Genomic DNA, 16,164 nt, shown 5'->3' on the forward strand with positions numbered 1-16,164 from the left:
TCAGAGCCACCGATGTCAGTGAGGTCCTGAAGAAGAGAAATTAAGTCAGTCAAAGTAGGTCACTGGTGGTGGGTGTTTACAGTGCAGATGTGGTCAGGTTAAAGTTGTACCTTGGGGTGAACAGTCCCTGAGTTTCATTCCTTACGATGCTGTGCAGCCTCCTCACTCTCCTGCAAAAGTGCAATTCTAGGCACGGCCAAACCTGTGGCATATAACCACATGCACTATGCAATGTGTGTACAATGTAGGTCTATGGAAACCTGGGCATAAAGAGCACATGCAATGGGGTGGTGTGTTAGTATTTGTACACGTACAAAGGCTAGGTACATACAATCACAGTAAACACTTATCTATGTCACAATCCTTGACCCTTTCAGTAGATTTGTAGAAAACAAAGGTCATGACCTTGCAGAAAAGAACATCAAAAATGTGCATTTGAAATAAAAAGATTTATTAGGACAAGTTTGACACGTGTGGTGTTTGTACAACATTTAGTGGGTTTAGCAAAAGGTGGCAGGAACCCAAAGCCTGTTCTTTGTCAATCCTGTCCTCTTACACCGGGGCCTCTTGGGGACTGCTCCCCATCCCTAATGATGTAGAAGTTCGAAAAACATACATATTTCAAACAAAAAAATAATAATATTAATAAAGCCAACTTAATTCAATATAAATAACGTGCACCGAACATGATAAAACGTTTGCAATTTAATTACACATAAATAAATATATACAAATTTTCAACAGTTTCTGTCTGGCCTGGTTCAAGTTCGATGTGCTTTTCGCAGAGCAATCTTTTTTCTTATAGTTTGACAGATCGAGGCGCCCAGGGGCATGTTCTGTAAGCAAAGTGCCTTCAATGTCTTAAAAATAAACCGATTTCCAAACCACCCTCCTTGTTACTTACTCTGACCCTGAACATGGGGCAGAGAAAATGATGTTAAAAACTGAGTGACATGGCCTTGTCTCATAGACTATCACCATATTGGAGCTGGGAGGAGAATTTATTGAAAGTCTGCCAAGAAAATAAGACATATTTGTAGAGTTTTTTTGGAGAAAAAAGGAAGATTGCTTAATACACCCCTAACACGGAATTTATATTACGCACGGGTTGAAAAGAATCAATATCAAGGGCCAATGGGTATAGATATCTCACAAGCCTGGGCTTTGAGATCACTTTTTCTATTTCCTTGTACCTGTGCAGCGACGCAGTGTGGGATGCCAGCACCCGGGGCAAGGCAAGTATTGCGCCCCCTAACCTGTGGACATTAGCACTTCCTGGCGCAAAATTTAAAATTAAAATAAAAAAATTGTAGTATGAATTTTTGTTTACAATTTTTGGGTGCTCCCTAAGAATTTTGTACCTGGGGCAACCGCCCCTGTGGCCCCTCGCCTCCCCCACACTACGCCACTCTACCTACGTACACTGGCCCAAAGCATTTGTGCCCTCAAAATCTGTATGTCTCTCTCCACCCAGTTATGACTTATCATAAAGTATTTTTATTTTTGATATCTGAGCCGTTACGGCACAGACCCACACTGCACTGCAAAGCAGGGCATCTTGTAGCTTTTTTGTAATATTTTAGGGTACAGACATATTGCATATGCTGACTTTGACTTCTCTGTTTTTTAATTTATTGTAAAATCTGAATACTTGGTATTTTTATTTTTTTGAGCCATTTTTTGGGGCCCTATTCAGTAGTTGCAAAACACATTTTCCTTTGAGGCTCAGCAAGATGACATGCAGCACTATCCACGTTTGGAGACACAAGAAGCAAGCAAGGGCATACCTCGAGGCCAGGTAGGAACTCTAGCTAGCGAGTGTGCAGGGAACGACGTTGTCCTTTTTCAGCATTAAATGTTAACCTTTTATACTTCTGTTGGTGATTATCAATGCAGAGCGATCTTAATATCACAGATTTTGGGAGCAAGCAGTGTCTGCTATTTTTCGGTTGCACTTTTGCGAAGGGGCTCTGAAATCTAAAAATGTTGAACAATCGAGAAATGTAAGTTTATAATAACAAAAAAGTACAAAATGGATTCCAATTTTAGGAAGTTAAATTTGAGACAAAAACTAGCAGTCCCTGTTATGGCTAGTATCCGTGGCAAGGCTTGTTGATTACCCAGCAACTGTAACTCCCCTTCCAAATTTGTACATATTGACACTGCAAAAGACATGTCTTTCTGCGAGCAAGAATCTTCTCAAAACTGAATGTAACACCATTTTTAAAGTACATTATTGTGGGGGGGGTGGTGTTAAATGTCCTGCACTACATGTTTCTCTCCGGTGAGACGGATGCAATGAGACTTCTGCATTTTTGTGTTCCATGGTTGAACTGATGAAGAATTTATCCGCAAGAGTCCTTGTCCTCCATTTTCTCTTGTTTAGAAGTTTGTATATACCCTAAATCTGTGACTTTCTTGGTGGAATGAGGTGCTTCAAAATCCTTTTCCTCCACATAGTTTTGGTTTCATCCACATGGTCCATGAAACTTGTACCGCTGCGTTAGGAGCCTTCTGCGGTTAGTTTTAGTAGCGTCATCTTATTTCTGTTCCAGTCCTCGGCAGGCTTCAGGCCTCTCCTGCTAGGACTGGGATGGGGCTGCAGCTCTCCCTTGATCCCTGCAAAAGGGGTGTGTGTCTCTCATGTGCCCCTTTATTTCCGGTGTTTTACGTCTTTCTCTGAAGGTTTTGAGTCCCCGCCTGCATGGCCGTTGCCATTCATGAACATTTTGTCCAGCCCCTTAATCGACTCCATCAAGTAGTTCTGAAAGGCGGTCAGGGCAGCGCACAGGGCTGGCCCCCCAAAGCCGTGTGTGATGAGGCTGAAGTGGGTCAAACAGCTCTGGACGCCGGGCTCCAGGATGAGTGACGGGCGGCTGTTGCCCAACGGAGAGCGATCCTGGGCCAACAAGTCAGCAAACTCCTTCAGAATCTGCCTGAAAATGTAAGAAAGGGGAGAAGTGGTAAATTTAAACCCAGGTGTGAAGCTGTCACTTTTACACAGTTTTACCTATGGTGGTAGTAAATGAATTGGTACAAGTAGTAAGATAGGAGGTTCCACTGAATGACAGAGAAACCTTCCTAGATTGCCAAAAATACATCAGTGTTCAAGCTGGATGTTCAGGGAGAAGTCACCTAGCTCTGTGTGGCAGCGATACCCATTGAGTAGAAGGAAAGCAGATATGATGGGTGATGAGTACCCGTGTGCAGCGTGTGAAGCGGATGTGAGTGATTAGAATCTAAGACAGGGAAACTAAATGGTGAAATATAGATTTTATGATGAGCGAGCAATTCATGCCTCTGCTTTATCCCAGACAGGTCTGTGAGATTGGAACGCTTGCTACGTAGCGAACGTCCTATACACATCTACACCGAACACTTCACTTCCCTTCACACTCGAAGTAGGCCTGGGTGAGATTTTAATTACGCCGGAGTAATCGGATCAATTTCGATAATTCCATGTTACTCTTGTGACACAAAATTACACACATGACTCAATTACACTCGCTTGCGTAATTGAGTCATTTGGGGCAAAAACTCTCCCACAGGAACACAGGAAAAACAAACTTAGAGAGCGTGAGTGACTGCTGGCTGCTGATATTCGAGTTCTGTTGGATTTTATGTGATTTTACTAGTGCAAAATGCATTCTCTGGTCCATTTTGGACGCAAGGGTGCATTTTGAGCTAAGAAAATAGCACTAAATGCTGGATTATGCTCCTCGCGTCATTATGCATAATTTTGCAGTAATGCTACATAATTATGCTAAAGGAAACTACATGTTATGCACATTCCTAACTAGAAGTTATTGCCAACTTGGGATCTGAAGTGAGCTGTCTTGCATCACATGGTACTGAAAATCATTTACTTGGAGTACACCATCGAATGACAGTGCTGATAAAATCTGAAAAGGACTTTCTATTCATAGTATAATAAAGCAAGACATTATGACGTACCAATTATTAAGAAAAAAGCATTTGCCGCTACATGGACTAATATGAAGAAACCAGCAAGAAAAACACTAGAATGAAGAAAACATCCCTATTGTTAACCCTTATACTTAAACAAACACTACCCCAAACGTTTAGCCTAAACTCAGTCATAAACCTCACACTGGTTTCAACCCAGTGCTAGACCATAAACACAGCTCTTAGAACACCCTGTAATCCTACTTAGTATAACCCAATCTCAAAACTTAATCCTAAAAGCACCCAAAGTCCTAAACCTAACCATAACCCGTAGAGCAAACCTAACTCTTAAACCTAAATTAATTCAGCCCAAATCATTCCCCATGCCCTACTTCAACCTTGACTTTAACCACAAACTTAACCCTAACCCAATCCTCAAACTTAGGGCCAAATATAATGGCGGGCGGATCGCCACCGGCGGCCGGTGACAATCCGCCCACCATCACAACCACATTTATCCCCCGCCATATTACCATGGCGGGGGGTACCACGGCGGACGGAAAGTCCATCTGCCGCTTTTCCACCGGTCGGCAATTGTCACGATTGCCGGCCGGGCGGAACGCGGGCACAATATGGTGGCAGTGCCTGGAAGGCACCGCCATCCATATTATGATGCCTGGCGATTCTGGCCTTTACATGGCGGCGATGCCGCCATGGAAAGGCAGGCAGGAATTGCTGTGGGGGCCCGTTGCGGACCCCCGGAGGTGGGTGGTGTGAGGGGCTGCAGTTGGTGGGTACCTATGGTACCCCCCTTCATTGCCATGCACAAGGTGGCAGGCACCGTGTGGTGCATGTCAAGTTGTGCATGGCAATGCACAACATGCCTCTTTGGCATTGCGGTGGGTGCTGCTTACAGCAGCACCCGCCGCAACGTTAAAGATGCGGGATGCGACCGCCAGGGTGACGGTCGCATCTTATTTGGCGGTGCGGGACCGCCGCACCTCTGGCGGCCGGTCCTAGCACCGCTAGGGTGGCGGGCGGACTTCCTAATGGGGCCCTAAGCATTTCCCAAAACGCCATATCTGGTCCTACACTGCTGAAAAGATTACCAAGACGAAAAACATAACAAGACAAAGACCCAATGTTTAATGCATTTCACTTTCTTCATGAGTACTCAAAATACAAATTCTTTAATGTCCTCCTTATTACTTTCTTCATAAATATAACTCACTATATGTATATTTGAAACAAAAGGTCTGTTTAGACCACTATGCTCGCATACCCAGACCTGAAAATAGGCGTACGGCAACTTATCTCACAAAGGGGCTCAGACAGACAGAGCCTTGGTAACAACTGGTTGGGTTTGAGTGTGCGTCTAGCCAACGTGTTCACACATCGACTAGATATCTCAGCCAAGGCTTGGGGTTCAAGTAGATGGAGCCGTTTTGATGCTGGGCATCTCTCTGTTCGACATTAGTGAGTCAGTTTCTCATTACCCCATGCATTGCAGATTCCCCGTTAGCACTCACTTGGTGGCCAGAAGCATGTTTTTCCGACTGTGCAGCTCCGTCGGGTCAGAGTGTTGCCGGCACAGGTATTCTGCTGCAGCCTTTGCAGGGAACTCTGTCTCACACACATAACCAAAATCCCGGGCCAGATGTACAGCTTCCCCTGAAAGAGCAAAGACAACAAGCACTGTGAACACTGCATCACCACTGCATGAAATCCAGTGGTAGCAATTGCTCTATCCCAAGCTATTCAACAACAGGCACCAAGTAAGAACTCATAGTGCATCCCACTTGGAAAATTTCTATGCACTGTTCACCTTTGAATCCCAAACCTAGAGGGAATTGTGTCCTTGCCAAAGATGGTCACTCTGCCTCCAGTTCCACATATGGGTCAAATTAAGAAAAAAAGAAATAAAATCTCACGGATTAGAAAGGAGCTGTATGCCTATATTTAAATCCTTGGCCATTTTGGAGAAAAGGATAAATAAATAGATACATACATGGTTAGTAAAAAGCATTAGAACGTTATGTGTGTTTTCATAGTCTGCTAATCACCCGTGGGGTATCCATGTGCTCTGCAGCAGGTGTGAGGCCGTCCCTTGTGGTTTATTTGAAAACTCAGGTCTTCAGCGTCTTGCAAAAGTCAAGAAGAGAGGAAGAGACCCTGATGTGTTGTTAGAGGTCATTCCAGGATTTAGGGGCCAGGTACAAGAAAGCGCAGCCCCCTGCTCTGCTTTTGTGTATGCTCGGGTGTATGCTAGTGAGAGGCCGGCAGAGTGGAGGTGTCTGGATGTTTGGTGGAAGTGAATGATTTCACCCAGAGGACTACTTCTGTAATGCATGTGGTGACCTTGTGCCTGGTGTTGGATGTTTTGTCTAAGAGGGACAGTATCACGTGTGTGTTGTCAGTGAAAATAAGGATGTTTATTCTGTGAGCTTGTATGACATCGGCCTGCGGGGTCATGTAAATATTGAAGAGTACTGGGCTGATGAGTACTCCTGAGGGACTCCGCAAATAAGATATACTGGCACATGCAGCAACAAAGACTGTTGCGATTCCTTAATTGCGATTTTTAAGGAATCGCAATTAAGGATTTGCAAAAGCCTATGCATGTAGTAATCGCTATAAAAATAGCGATTCCTACAAATTCCTTAATTGCGACTCGCAAATTGCGAGTCGCAATTAAGGAATGCCGTCCCATTCATTCCTATGGGCCTCCAGGCCCATAGGAATGAATTGGAGATTGCAAGAGCAATTTGCGAGTACCAGTATGTACTCGCAAATTGCTCATGCACTTTCAAGGGTGCAAGGGTGTCAAAATGACACCCTATTGCACCCCTGAAATTGATCTGTGCACATATGTTGCACACACACATGCTCTAAGGGCATGTGTGTGCGCAACATGAAACTTTGAAAAATGCACAAAAGTGCTTTTTTCAAAGTTTTAGCAAATTACCATGAAGTTCAACTTCATGGTAATTTGCTCCCCCTATTAGCGAAATCGCTAATTTTTTCACTTTCATGCATTGCATTTAAGGAATCTCAATTTGGGATTCCTTAAATGCAATCGCAATTTGAGGAATCGCAATTTAGAGATTCCTTACATTGCGATTTTTGCATTTGGGATGATGCATCCCAAATGCAAAAATACCGGTCGCAAAGGGGCAGATTCTGAGAATCTGCCCGTTTGCGACCGGTTTTTACATTGATGCATGTGCCTGATAGTGCTTTAGAGGCTTAGGGGACAATGTTGATGGTTTGGGTTATTTGAGTAAGGAGAAAATCCATTCAAGGGCGTTTCCCTGGATGTCTGCTTTATGGAGTCGTTGGATTAGGATGGGGTCAGAGACTGTATCGGAAGCTGCCGATAGGTCTACAGGTATGAGGGCTGTGGCTTTCCCTATTGAGAATCATTCAGATGTCATCCATTGCTGCTATGAGGGCAGTTTCTGTACTGTGACTGGGTCTGAATCTTGATTGTATGGTGTCGAGAAGCTGGTGTTTCGCAAGGGGGTAGAGAAGTAGCGATATTGGTTGGAAATTGATGAGTTTGGTTGGGTTACCCAAGGATTTCTTTAGGAGGGTGTTGACAGCTGCGTGTTGCCGTGGTTCTGTGAAGCTGGATGTACTGATGGAGGTGTTGAGGATAGGGGTGAGGGCCTAGCTAATAGGGTTTGCTCCTTTATCGAAGGCATGGTGGGAGCAGAGGTCTGCCGGGGATCCCGAAGTGGGCTTCATGATTGTTGTGGTTTCCTCGGTCACATGGAGACTTCTGGGGAGGGCCAGGGGGTCCGGTTATGGGGGTGGGGAGGAGTTGTGGTATATGGTTGCAAATTTGTTGCAGAAGAAGTTCCAAGTCTTTGCACAGTCCTTCTGCTGGGTTGATGTTTTCGGTGACAGCTTTGTACCAAGGATGAATTTATCTACAAGACAGCTAGTTTTGTCTAAATTAAATTCTTCCTAAGTACAAAGATTTATTACAGTACAGGTATTTGCATAGCACTTTTCCACCGTTTGTAAGCTCCCGGAGCCTTTTTGGAAACATTTTGCTCTTTATGGTTATGAGATTCTCTGTCACTGGAGCCAAGGTGGTCTGTGGGCTCTGTGTTTGGCTGTGTGCGTCTGTTTTTCATAATGATTCATGTTGGATAGAGGCCATCTTTGGTATTATTAAATGATGTTTTGTTCAGTAATGTTCCATGTTGAGTAATAGCAGACTAGGGTGCAACTGACCCTGGATTCGTGCACTCTGGGTCCTGCCATGTAGTTCATTGTTCTTCCCTGATACAGAGCTCCAACAAGACTCATGGAGTCTACCCTGTTCTGTAAGGTACCGTCTTCTAGGATAAAGCTGATCTAATAGAGCACAGTTTTTTTTATCGGTTCACTCAGTATCATGGTAGTCTATAACTCAATATTTGAGGAGGAGAGAATTTGTTTATTAGTCAATTAAAACCATAAACAAAATCACACAGTTCATAAAAGGAGATCATACAACTAATACAGCCGCTGGGCATCGCGCCACAAGCCCTTCACTTGCTTCAACTTTCCTTCCTAGGTATTTTAGTTGAGATGCCAAATACAAAACTACATTGGATAAAGTGGCTAAACAAGGGTTGATCTTTTCCCTGATATCTAAAAATGCACAATTGCCATACAGACGGCTCAGGTTCCCTTAAGTCTATTGATATAAGTAATTAAGGGGCATATAAGCAGGACTGAGGCGGGTATGTATACAGTGCCGGCTGGGCTAGGAGTCCCGCTATAAAAGTGCCGATGTGCAAAACTTAACATCATTAAAAATACCAGAATAGACAAAGTAGTTATCTGCGCAAGGCGGGATAGGGAGCAGCTGATTATTGCAATGCCTAGCAGCCCGTCCTTGCCGATTATCTGTGCATGTTATATTTGCCTAAAAGGTTTCGGATTTATCGCATTTTAAAAATGGATTCAGGAGCCCTCGCCAGATTACTCATTGCATAACCTGTTCGTTGATCATCCTTTTAAAAATATTCAAATAACTGAGTCAGTCTAATGTTCAGCATTGTGTCGCATGGGTCCATAGACTCTACCCGAGCAGGCCTGCACGACCTAATTCCCCGTTCAAGGAACTCCCGTCTTAATAGAGATCTTCGTTAAACCATCAATACAGGTCCATATTCACATTTAAGAGAGCCCTTTCCCACTGGGCCCAAATTAAAGTGTCCACTGCTTTCACATAGGTACTCAAAAGACGACCATGTCTCTTCTCATGGCTACTGACCGGGGACATTTCACAATGGTTACCTTCCTACAAGACATACCACATCCCTTTTTCTTACAGTTCATCAGTATAAAGTGTACCAACAAAACTGAAGGTACTACAAAGCTGTACATGTCTTGGGAACAGCACAGCCCTTGTGTGTTCCATTTTGTGACAGGTACTCTCTTTACACGCCTTACTAACCGCAAACCCAGTTGTCCAGAATGCTTATGCACTATAAGTACTGGTTTAACCCAGTGCTTGAAATGGAAAAATAGAAGTGCATGTATTCTGTAACAGAGTACCTGGTTGTTTCTGAGAAGTGCTGGTACTCTCCAATTAAAAGTATTGTATTTCTCTCAAGAAGTGCCGGTACTCTCCCTCTCAAAATAAACAAGCATTTGCAATGCAATAGGTCTCGCATTTGCGAGAGTTTGAGATACTGGCATTGCAAATGATAATGGATTTCAGTTATGTGTTAAGAAAATATGCGGGTTTAGGCACCGCTTGCAGGTGTTCTAAACACCTATATAAGTCCAACTCTCGCAATTGCGAAACCTATTGGATTGCAAATGCGTGTTTTGGGGGGGTTTTCATATAGCGAGAACTCGACCCAATGATATTGGAGCGTTACACAAGGACACAGGCAGTTGAGCCAATGATGAGACTCGAAGCTGGTTCACCAGCTCCAAAGTCGGCAGCTCCGACATTAAGTTCACAACCTCTCCCATTCTTGTATCATACATAATGATTTACTAAAAAAACACTGATTTGGTTTGTATAAAAGCAAGCTTCCTTTTGGAAAAAAATGAATTAAATGGAACACTGACGTAATTAAATGTCACCTAGGTCGATTAAATGAAGAGCTCTGCCACTAACAAAACTGGAGCTGGCTATAAAAAAATTTAGAGAACCAAATAAATTAATTACGAGTGCAACACACAACGTTTAATTAAAGTCAAACTACTGCTTTTGTCAATCCATGTTTTTATGTAGGTCTGTCACAGGTTTGCGGTTTTAAATTACTGCACATAACATGCTTTGGTATTTAAAAACTTGCTGTTATTTAAACATGCTCGGCTGCGCCTCATAGCTACTCTGTGGCACGGAAGTGAAACCGATTCCTGCAATGAAATGTTCTGCGGTGCAATGTGGACCTTTTCATTGAAGGGCACGAATGGCAGTTATTGAGATCCGGGGAGAGGTGCTGTGCGTTTGCAAGATCAGTCAGTGCTGTCTATGCAGAGAGGGGCTGGTATGGTGTGGGTAAGGGATGTGTCCCGAATCCTCGGTGGGATGGTAGACTGGCACCCGATCTCTGTGTGTCCCAGCGGGCCTCGTAGAGGGCAAAAAGACGGTGCCGCACATATGAAAAGGAAGGAGCTGGCTGTGGCCAACTTTGGGTATGAACCCCTTGTGATTTACCTGCCAGCGTACAGCTGGACATTTGCTGTGGCGCCCTGAGACAGGGCTTAGATCATTTCTAGCCCTGCGCGCATGCTCGTTGCACACCCTCTCACTCCATGACAGTTTTAAAGATGCTTCTATATCGTACTGGGGGTGCGCACACATTGGTACTGCATGAAGCGCCTGGTTGAAATTTGGCCCTGAACCTGTAAGAACTGAGCAGCTGCACACCGACTATAAACAGAAACTGATTTCGTAATAATTGAAAGAGGATCGCATTAAGAAGAAAAACGTTTCACTTCCGATGTGTAAAGCAACATCTTTCCCTGGAGATGAACTTGGGAGTTTTTGTAATAAAATATTTTTACTTTCCTGGAAGTCTCTGTAGTTGTTATTTTTGCAAAACACAACTCCTTCAATACATTTTAGGCATCACATGGTCCACTGGTTGATTCGGTCTGCAGATTCATGGGATGTTAAAATGTTTTTCTTAAGCGTTCTATCAACTCGTGTATAGATCATGAGACACTGACTTTCAGCGATTGCGGCAGATAACACAGTCTGAGCAGCTAATTATTGCAATGCTGTACTCGCGTAACAAGAAAAACAAGTGCTCACCAGGCAGCCACGGCAGAACAACGAAAGAACGCATGCAAAGTGAAAGTAATCATTTTGCGGCCGCTTTGATGTTCTCATTGGCCGCGCGGCTCACTGAGAACATCAAAGCGGCCGCGAAATTATCACGCAGGCTGCCAAATGGTGCGCGCGCCCGGCGCACATGCATTGTAGTTGGCGGCCTGAAAGCACTGGTTTGCACTTCCAGATCCCCCTTTTACAAAAGCTCTCGCGAGAGCAGCGCTAAAGCGCTGGCTCAGGCGAGACCTAAAAAGTGCCGGTACTCCGTACCATACAGTACTGGCCCTTTTAAAGCACTGGTTTAACCTTTTTATAAGTGTGCCACATGATGGGAGATAGGTAGGAGATGCGGGGATCTGGCCAAGATCAAAGGATTCCCTCTAGTAGGAAAGCCGGGATTAGACTTGGAGTATTCGGGGTGCACAGGCACAGCCCCCTCACTTGGGAAGACGACGACTTTGTCCCTACGTGTCCTCCTGTCACAGCCAAGGGTGTTACCGTTCACACTGTAGAAACCTTGCCCTTTTCCGTTCTCAGCTAAGGGAAGGTTCCCTAAAGCATGAATCTTTACTCAGTAACAGCGAGCACGAGGCAGGCTGGCGACCGGTGAACGGCTGGCGTGGCACGTGCACAGACAAGGCAGTATTTACAGTGTACACAACGCAGACACAAACATGGAGGGCCGCCCTGACACCTCCGCTGACTCAGCCCGCCCAAAAGAAGAGGCATATTTACTGCTGGGAAACTCTTGCACATTTATAATTGTGCGTTTTTGCCTGGATATGCGGCATTGGCTAGTCTATTTTCACACAATGTGTCCTTCGACGTGGAAGCCCCGAAAGGAGTGAGTTCTCGCCCCTGGGTATTTTTAACCGTTTGGCCTTTTCCTAAATATTTATGCCTTTCGAGAAAATTAAGAATTCTCAACCCGAATTCCGTTTTTATTTGTGCTGCTGAGAGTCCACATTATAAATGGCAGTTGTCAATTACTCACGGGGCAGAATGATAGAAGATAGGCCGCATTTTCAAAGATAGAACATCTGTATTATTCAATTCTAATTAAAACCTATGGCGAAATTTAAATCGTCATTTTATAGTCCCCTATGCAGACGTTTTGAAAATGTATACAGTGTTGAGCTACATCGACTCTGACACCACAGATCCGCAATAATGCTTCCCATTCACACCTTTATATTTCTTTCTGGGCCGAGTTCACCTTCATGCAGCTTGTGCATGCAGTAAATAGAAATATATGTTTTGGCGAGTTCTGTATCTCGGTTGTCTGTTTTCCTGGTAAAACCCCTTCATAGGCTTAACTTTTGAGTAACTGCCTCAGTCGAACTGATACCCGTCTTACAGAACAGAACCGTCCCTTGTGTGCTAGAACCCGCAGCCGGAGGCCTGGACTGAGTAAGGCGGACAGACAGCCCCTCTGGCGACGAGGCAAGATGGCCGGCCCGAGGAAGGCCGCTGCCGGCCCGAGGAGGGCCGCTGCCGGCCCTCGACAGGCTCGTCTTCTCTCTCGTTCGAGGCGCAGGAAGTCGATAGTACAAGTCCCCGTTGCTGTTCTCTGACAGTAGCTGTCATGGTGTTTGCTCGCGATCTGCGTTGCTATGTAATTATCCCCATTTATCTTGTTACGTGCAGTAACCGGGAGTTTCCCGGTAATTGCCGGTAACTCGCAGTTAAGTAATCGCAGAAGCGAGACTGGGGACGAGTTAGTGGCGGAGATTAGTCAAAAGGGAGGACCATGTAAACTGGAATGTGTGCCCTGCCTGCTTGGAGGCGCCCTTCACCAACTGCTGTAAGCAGAGCCCAGAGATATATCTAGAACACAAGAGGCACGTGGCCCCGCCCGACCCTCCTGCATCCCTTGGAGGCAGTCCCCCGGGCGCCTGCGCACGGTGGGGGTATTTTCCAATCTAGGCTTTAATGACGGTCGTGCCCGGTTCCCTGGCTCTACGGGGAATGAGGGACTGTCCTCTCACACGGAGTTATCCATCAACGCCTCCTCGTTATATTGGTGAGCCAATCACATTCGGCCATCTATCCTTATCGCCAGCAGCCGGAGATACGGTTTGTGAACCGCACCAGGAGCTGTGCTTAAGTGTGTGGAAGGATTTGTAAGGACAAGTACAGAGCAGACACCGTGATCTGCTGGTGGCTTCAGAGGACACGTGCCGAGCAGAGGCACACTGCTGTCGAGTTCCATAGTGCTTGAAGAGGTCAAAGGGCAACGGCGGACACTCCAAGCCGCACCTCCCAGACACTCCCGTAAATAAGCAGCTGGTGCACTCTTTCCCCAGTACCTGCCGTTGATTGGTGCTGCTGCAGAGGAGTATCTTTCTTTCACCGCAGGCTATTGGCTGTTTGGTGCATCATCCATTGCAAAGCACACTGGGCTATTTTACACCAACATTGATTCTTCACAAATTACATCTTTTATCTCATAGATGTAATTTATCCAGCAAGGAAGCACTTTTTTTTCACTGCAGCCGCCCTTTAAACAATATTTTAGTCTTAACTCAAAATGCAAGTCAGACCTGTTGGCTTTGCCAGTGTTTGGTGATGAACTCACCCTATTGTACCTAGAGCACCAACTGCATACCAATGACCATCGCCTGCACCCCAATGACCAGCGCCTGCGCCCATGACAACACAGATAAAGGACGCTTTACTTTGGTATCTTTCTTTGGGGGAGATTGTGGGGTTTGATATGTTATACACAACACGTCGCTGGCGGTAGTGGAGCAGTAGACGGTCGGCCTGGGGCAGCGTCAGTGGAATGTCAGGCTTCGGTGGAGGCGGGTGTTGTGACATGTTATGGTTTCCTTTGTAGGCCTGTCAGCCTCCACCCACAAGACGTATTGTTGGGCGGCCTGAGCTCTCACTGGTGGTCCATCCATCAAGCAGGGGTCTCAGACAGCGCCGGAGTGCCCCCCTCCCCGGAGTACAGGTTATCCATCTATGGCACCCCGCTTTTCATGGACTGCGGACAAAGGCGGTGGGTTCATATTGAGACGGCGGCAGCTGCCGGGTCCGCCTCAGTCACGAGCACAATGGACCCGGCAAGGCAGGGGGGGCTGAGGGGTCACCACACCCCAGGGGACGACCCTTCCCTGTAGGAGGGGAGTCCGCGAATACGCTGCATTGTGAGGGCGACACTCTAGGGGCCAGGGGTCCCTCCCAACATACACAGGCACCCTGCAAAACCAAGAGGCGACGTGACGTCATGGCGTATCCCGCGATATCCCCCTCAGGGTAGATGTACACTGCACCCCAGTATCCAAGTAACGACGTCACAGTATGCAGATATTGCACAATAGTATTGACGGCATCACCATATAACCGCACAGCAACCGCATAAATATACTGCACGATTGTATCGCTATAGAGGTGCACTGCAACTGTATACATACACTGCATCCAATGGGTAGTGTTACTTTATAAATACACCATAAACGCTTGTCACAGAAACAGCATCATCAGATAGATAAACTGCACTATGGTATGACATAGAAATCATCACCTATCAATATTCTTCACCATAGCATCAACACAAATCCAATATTATCCACCGTATGCATTTAAATACCAGAACTGTATAAATATACTGCACCATAGTATCCGCTCAACAGCATCACATTATACATAGAATGGACCTGCTTGTCAAATCCACAGCATGATCATATAAATAACCTGCACTGTGGTGTGAAATAGACAGATTCAGCATATAGATCTACCTTACCATGGTATTCAATCAACAATAGAACTATATGGATATACTGCAGCATAGTTTCCAATCAACAGCATCACCCCATAAGCACACTGTGCACGACTGTCAAATGGACAGCACCGGCTATAAATATACTGCACCCTAGAGTCAAATCAACAGCCTCACCACATAAATATACTGCACTATACTATCAGATCAACAGCCTCCCCATATGAGTGTACAGCTTCATAATGTTGAATAGATGGCATCATCATGGTAATGGACCACAATATAGTGCCAAACCCACAGCACCATCCAAGGAATGTGCTGCACTATAATGTGAACAATTCACGGCTGCATCGCTGTGTAAATATACTGCACCGTGACGTGTGAGATCAACAGCACCAGTGTAGCACTCTGTAAACACACTGCATTGTAGAGTGACAAATGAACAGCGACTACATAACACCATGTGAATATACTGCACGACACCGTCTCAAATTAAGAACAACACCAGAACACCATGTAAATGTACTAGACTATAATATGAAAAATTCCCTGCAGCATTCTCAGGTACATATACTGCATGATCATGTGTCTAATACACACCATTGTCACGTATGTATAATGACGTATTGTGTGCTCAAAAACCCATCTTGACAGTGTAAGGATTCTACACTAAAGTTTGAACCCACAGTAATACCACAGGGTTGCTGTACTGTACCAAGTCCATCAGGTTATAAGATGAAAATGTGCTGTACTACCCTAATTTATAGGCAATGTGGCCTGTTTTATATACTATATTCTCAGAAATTGTACAGGAATATTGTGCTACAGTGTGCCAAAGTCACAGCATCTCTCCACTGCCCTGTGTGATAGTGTGCCCATTCTTGGTGCAGGATTTCATAGACTGGCACCAGGGGCTAGTGCTTGATGTGTGTAATTGGATAGCTATGTTAATATAATGCATTGCAGTGCGCCAAACACCACAGCACTGGGGCAGGGATCCCATACCAGGCTGTGTCACAGTCACAGTGTTAATATAAGAATGGGGCATGATATTGTGCCAGCCCCATAGTGCTCTTTAAGGGCCATCTGCATCACATTGTGACACTTTCACAACACCAGGAAAACTACACTTGTGTGCCAAAGTCAAATAATAAAAAAAATAACCACACATCTAAAGAAATAGATACACGAATATACTGGGCCCAAACAACAGACTCAGTACAGTGAGTGTTGCATTCTA

At 45.2% G+C, this 16,164-nt stretch overlaps 1 protein-coding gene across 1 annotated transcript in view; it reads right to left on the reverse strand.

The window, feature by feature from the left end:
* Positions 1-434: 434 nt before the first annotated feature.
* TFAP2E (transcription factor AP-2 epsilon) overlaps positions 435-16,164 on the reverse strand; it is a 95,021-nt gene continuing 79,291 nt past the window's right edge. Inside the window, exons 6-7 of the mRNA XM_085647984.1 lie at positions 5,436-5,577; positions 435-2,936 (exon numbers count right to left, since the gene is read on the reverse strand). Coding sequence (XP_085504110.1) covers positions 2,654-2,936; positions 5,436-5,577 — 425 coding nt within the window. The 3' untranslated portion in view covers positions 435-2,653. The remainder of the gene's footprint in view (positions 2,937-5,435; positions 5,578-16,164) is intronic.

The sequence above is a fragment of the Triturus cristatus genome, chromosome 3_2, assembly GCF_964204655.1.
Source record: "Triturus cristatus chromosome 3_2, aTriCri1.1, whole genome shotgun sequence".
Classification (NCBI taxonomy): domain Eukaryota; kingdom Metazoa; phylum Chordata; class Amphibia; order Caudata; family Salamandridae; genus Triturus; species Triturus cristatus.